Source organism: Gavialis gangeticus, unplaced genomic scaffold (assembly GCF_001723915.1).
Source record: "Gavialis gangeticus isolate Ggan-Ray unplaced genomic scaffold, GavGan_comp1, whole genome shotgun sequence".
Classification (NCBI taxonomy): Eukaryota; Metazoa; Chordata; order Crocodylia; family Gavialidae; genus Gavialis; species Gavialis gangeticus.
This window is the reverse complement of record NW_017728992.1, coordinates 169557357-169563338: the sequence shown is the minus strand read 5'-3', so window position 1 is coordinate 169563338 and position 5982 is coordinate 169557357. Positions and strand designations below refer to the sequence as shown.

At 39.5% G+C, this 5982-nt stretch overlaps 1 protein-coding gene across 1 annotated transcript in view; it reads left to right on the top strand.

The window, feature by feature from the left end:
* Positions 1 to 4948, top strand: part of RSPO2 (R-spondin 2) — a 267477-nt gene extending 262529 nt beyond the window's left edge. Inside the window, exon 5 of the mRNA XM_019528069.1 lies at positions 3964 to 4948. Within this exon, the coding sequence (XP_019383614.1) occupies positions 3964 to 4073 (110 nt within the window). The 3' untranslated portion in view covers positions 4074 to 4948. The remainder of the gene's footprint in view (positions 1 to 3963) is intronic.
* The last annotated feature ends 1034 nt before the right edge of the window (positions 4949 to 5982 follow it).

The window sequence follows — 5982 nt, the reverse complement described above, 5'->3', positions numbered from 1 at the left end:
TGCCCTGCCTCGTAGGGGTCCAATGTTACCCCGAGACTTCTTCTTGTTACCTATATACTTGAAAAAGGACTTTTTGTTATCCTTAATCCCAGAAGCTAATCTAAGCTCTAGTGCTGCTTTAGCCTTCCTCACCAAATCCCTACAAGCTTGGGTCAGGGAGGTGTATTCCTTTGTCCCTGCCCCCTGCTTCCACTGCCAGTACGCCTTTTTCTTTGCCCCCAGGCCAGCCTGGATATCCACGCTCAGCCATGAAGGTTTCTTGGACCCTTTTCCCACCTTCCTGCGCAGAGGAATTGCATCCTGCTGCGCCCCAAGGATAGCCTCCTTGAGGAAGGACCACCTTTCCTGGAGAATAGTTAAAGCCACCTTATTAGCTACTTGATTCCTGCTAACCTCTTCACTCCATAGGTATTAACAACTCTTGATCTTCTCTTAACCTCTCTTTTCTTCTACAATTTTCCTGTCTGGAGGAGTCATGGTGGGAAGGAGGAAGAAGAGTTACATCCCTGCTCCAACCTGCCATGTGGTCATGTTTGGGAGAGCTTCCGGGAGGAATGGACTCCCAGTGGCCATGAAGAGCTGGATGGGGGTGGTGGGGTGTTACAGGCACCAAGGACCTTTTGTGGGGAATGGGAGCTGGTGGGGTAGAGGGATTTGGGCACTATGGGGGTGGGATATGTGAGGGGCACATGGGCTTTGGGGTTGAGGAGGGCAGTGTGAATGAAACAAGATGTGAAAGGGGGTTGGGAGCAAGAGGGATTGTGAGTGAAGGGGGCTGCAGTGAAATTTGGGTACTCAGAAGGGGAGTGGAGGGCTCAGTAAAGGTATTGGTCAGGGGTTGGGGGCTGGGATTTGATGGGAATGGGTCTGTGCAATGGATTCCTGGGGCAGGGAGGAAGCAGGGTAGGACTTAGTGGGGTGTAAGGGGATGGTGTGGTCTACTGGGGCTTGAGGCACAGTGAGTTGGGGCTGAGTATGCGGGGATATGTGGGGTAATGGGGGCAAAGTGGATTTAAGGGGACAGGGGCGGTAAGAGGGGCCATGGAGGACCCACATGCTGGCATACAAGTTATAGTTCTGTCCATGGCCAGGCTTGGGGTTCCCCTCCCCCTTTGGCCCCTGGCAGACTTCCCCACCCTGGAGCTAGCAGTCAGTCCTCACCTCCCAAACAGCTATATGCATTTTTGGTGAGATATTAAACTGAATAATATAGCCCTAATCCCCTAGTATATTAGTAGAGTTTCTAGTTTGTTTTTTTTAACTGGAGAAAAATATGTACCATATTATATATGAGGATGCACTTTTTCAAAATCCTAGATCCACCCATGGACCCAACCAGCCTGTGGAGACAGTATTCATTTTAGGGATGTTTCCAAAAGAAAACCAATGGAACTGTCAGACTTTTTAAAAAATACTACTTTTGACAAGTGTATTTCACATCAAAAATATCTGAGAGGCTTTTGTGGTAGCATTTGATAGTATACCATCACTCAAGTCTGTTGCATTTTCATGTCTTCACCACCACGGAATTCACCTTTGGCATAAACTGGCAGTTTAATATGATGCTTATCAAAGGGGAAACTGCAGCCCAGTACTCAGATAAGCAGATGTAAAGTCGATCTTTCTCTGAATTATTGGGTTGGTTTTTTTTATCAGTGAAGTTAAGAGTTTGTACTGAAAAAGTACAGATTCTTCTTTTTTTTCTTTTTTTTTTTAATTAAATTTTAAGTACTTGCAGAATTTCTCCATGGAGGAGAGCATAAAGAAAACAAGATGTGATGATGACTGCATATTGTACTGTTTTGTCTGACTGACATAACACAAAGCATCCCATGATTGGGTACTGATCAGCTCAGTGGCAAAAATCCATAGGCTTAATTGGTTCTCCTACTCTTCTGACTAGCTACTTTATCACCCATTTCAAAATTGCTTCTCTCCCTGCACTGTTTGATGAATAAACGTCTTGGGCATAAAAAATGTTTTGAACATAGAAAGTATGAAAAAAAAAATACAATGTGCAACTATATAAACATGACAACTTTGATACTTTACAATAGAGCAAACTAATAAACTCATGTAAGAAAATTTTGACACAGAAATGCATATAATTGAAACCATCTTCTTTTAATGCCATTCCGTGTCAAGTATTTAATCTCTCTGACCTCATTAGGTGTTCCTAGTCATTAGACACAGTGTTATTAAACAGTTTTAACTTTAAAGCTCTTCTGATTAATGATTAGTTCAACTGAGGTTTAACTGTGCAGGATTAACTAGATTTAAAAATGGCAAAATGCCATTGTAGCATTAATGCCAGACTTTAATGAGAAGCAGAAGTAAACCCCAAGGACCCTTATGATTTAATAAGGGACCACAGTCATGTTCTCATCTTAATTCCCTGTCAGATTTTAAGAATAACTATTTTCCTTATCAGCTAATGAAGACTATGCTGGATGGTCTAATACTCGAGAAGATAGTCTATGATTTTAAGATTAACTATATGTTGTATCATCCTAAATTGTTTCCTCCTGACCAGATCCTTTAAATAAATTTTATCATCAGACGGGGAAAACGTGTCATATCTTTTTGTTATGCTGGCCTGTTTTTACAAACCAGATGAAAGCAAAACAAGATTATGTGGAGAAACACTTCTTCACAGTGGAAGAACATGCTGCCTCTCTAATGAAGCCATGTTTTCCTTTCTTTTTTTTGTATTGCTGGTGTCACTATTTTTTATAAACTCAACTTTTTACATGAATTTTTGTGCTCTTAAAAGATGCTAAATGGGCAGATCTAGAGATTTAAATCAATACATTTTCCATGGACTATGTACAGCATTAAATGTTACCTCAGACAGAATTCAGAAGTTCCCCAAGGCCTTGATCCTTCAAAACCTTATGCACTTGCACGTTAGGCTCATGTGTAAGGCCCTGGTTCAAGAAAACATCCCTTTTCAAGGCAGCACTTAGGCATCTACTTAAACTTAGATAAAAGATGAACATAGATAAAAAGATGGAAAACCAGTACATTTTCATTTATCCAAGATAAACCAAAAAAGAGAGAAAGGATAGGGTTAACTGAAATATTTAGATCATTTCAAAATATTTGTTTGATTTCAATTTTATAACATTTATTTTTCTCTAAGTCAGCTGAGATTGAAAAAATGTTTTGTTTTCTGAACTGAGAAAATGAAAATGTATTTTAAAAAGTCAAAAGACGATATTTTAAGAATTTCATATTTTCATTATTTTGAATTAGGACATTTGCTGGAAGTTACCTATTCCTGAAGAGAGTCTTACTTTCAGGGATGCAACATTTTCCCGTGAAAAAGGTTTTGTCACAACATTCATGGTGGGATCAATTTATGATAGTGTTATATTGATATTTGTCTCCTGGCAACTGGACTGTGGGAATGAATTAGATCACAAGTCTTGTCTTTTTGTCCTTAGAGATTTTCGATATTTTAAAGCAGTATGTAGTATGGAGCTACAGTATTGGATGAAGAAATGTAACTGTGTTTTTGTTTCTTTACAGTAATATATTGTGCGTTTGCAAGTAAGGGAAAGTTAGGCATAATGTATTCATTAGCCATAATAGAAATTCTGAATTGAGGCCTCAATTCTGCCAAGTCTCTCAGGCACTTGCACAGCTTTTGCCTCCATTAGTAATTGCAGTGACATCAAGTTCTCTGTATAAGCATGCCTACTCAGACCAGCAAAGTTATGCATATGCTTTAGTGCTCAGCAGTCACAGACCATCTTTCCAGAAGCACAACAACAAAAATTTGTTTTTCTCATTACTGGCATTAGCAGGTAACTATCACATGAATGCTCCCAGTGCTCATTTCGAAAGCCCTCAAGTTGTCTGATCACCTTCTGAAATACTTTTTGCAGCACTTCAAAAGTACAAAATCATCCTTTCCTTGGCAATCGGTTCATGATTGGTTTTGTTTTGTTTTCCAATTAGGACGAAGGACAACAAAAATGAAGGACAAGAGAAAGAAGAAAAAGAATTTAATGGAAAGGGCTCAGAAGCAACATAGCATCTTTCTAGCTACAGACAGAACAAGCCAGTAAAGACTTAAGGGATTTTCTATATGTATTTTCTTTGCAAAGTGCACAAAAGCTGCTATATGCTCCTGCACGCAGATGCACTGTGGTTCAGCTGCTTTGACAGTATTGGTTGCAAATAACTTGTGAAAAATGTCCACAAGCTTGTTTGTGTTATTTATACTTTTTTTTGTTTTTGAACATGAAGGGCAGGAGCACACTGAGTTGAATCAGTGGAAGTGGTGCCGAAGTTTATCAAAGACTTTGAGTTCAGTGCCTCAGAGATGGAAATGGCCAATATGTCGACAAGGAACTGTAGCAGGAAAGACATCTACAAATCACCATTAAATAATGAACTTGTGCATATTTATAAACAAAAGAGGGGGTCTTGGAGGTGTAGGTACTATTGCATTTATGGCCTTTGTTTCTTGTATTTGTACATTTCAAGAGTAAAATGTATACAACTACCTGCTTAGTGTTAATGTGCATTGTTCATACCACCTGTTACATTCAACACTTGTATAATAAAGCTGCTATAAGATGATATATCACAGGAGTTACTGCTTAGTGTTCCAGGAGGACAGTTGACCCCATCTGTACATATTATTCTGTCTGCATACAAATAAACTTATTTACTGTAAATTAATGCTTGCTTTTTGTGTGAAACATTATTACATGTTTAAATGTATATGATATTGGTTTCAGTAATTCATAAACATAGTTCAGTATATGCTTTCTTCCTGTTTTAAAAGCTTCTACATGTTTATCAGCAGCTTCAGTTTTGTTTATAATGTCTAAAGCACTCTCAGATGAACTAGCATGCATTGATCTTCAGAACCGATAGCATCACATTTGGAATGTACATTCCTATATCTTTAATAAAACACAAGTCTTTTCATGTCTATCGTAATCTACCTTGACTCTGAACTGAAATATTGCTTCTGTTTCTCACAGAAAGAAATCTGACCTTTATGATGAACCAGGGCGATAGTGGATGCTCAGTGTTATCCACATTTAGAGATAAATGCATAACTCTCCTCATACCCTGAAAAGTAATATATCATCATCACTTCTTAAAACAATTACTTCAAAATCCTCGCCTCACTTGTTAGCAAAAGGGGCCTTTACTATAAGAGGTAAACCTCGCACTAAAAATTAGTCTTAAGGTGCAGTAGACATCAGTTCTTTTCCTGGCACTGCCAGGAAAAAATTAGGAATTTCAGCAAGTTTCATCCTTGCTTTAAATGTATTCTATTAATTCTTGCATACCCCATACAAAAGGAGAAATCACAGAAATCATACGGGATATTTTAGCAGTCTGGAATTGCTGGACCTGTATTCTAAGCAAAGACTTTCAAATGTCTGCTTGGAAGAGCAGACTAAAGTAGCTGTCTGCTGTCACTTGTGAATGTTTCCTCTGCCCCCCCAAAAAAAGAAAGAAAAAGAAAAGCTAAGACTTTTCCATCTACTACTTTAGGGTTTATTGTTGCTACAAGAGACATACAATGGTAAGTCATGTATGAATATATGAAATTAAACTTCTTATTGATTTTACTTTAATTCTGAAGTTCTCTAGTTCATTCTTCAGTATTGACCTACAGCCAAGTATATACTGTACCCCAGGGACAAGCAAAATACAGCCCACAGGCTGGATTCAGCCCTCCAGGCCATTCTGTCTTGCCCACGGGGCACCTAAAAAATTTAGAAAATTAATATTTATTTGCCCCAGCAGCCTGTCAAAGCTGACAAGAGACAGGGGCAGTAGGACCCAGGGGGAGCCTCAGCGGGACTGAACAGCCTAGCTCTGCTCACCCCCAGCCATTTCACTCCCTTCCTGCCTCTGCCCTGCTCCAGCACCACATGGCTGCTGGCTGCATCACTGGACTTGGAAGCACAGGGCCGAACTGGGGGAGAGAGAGAGAGAGAGAGAGAGTGA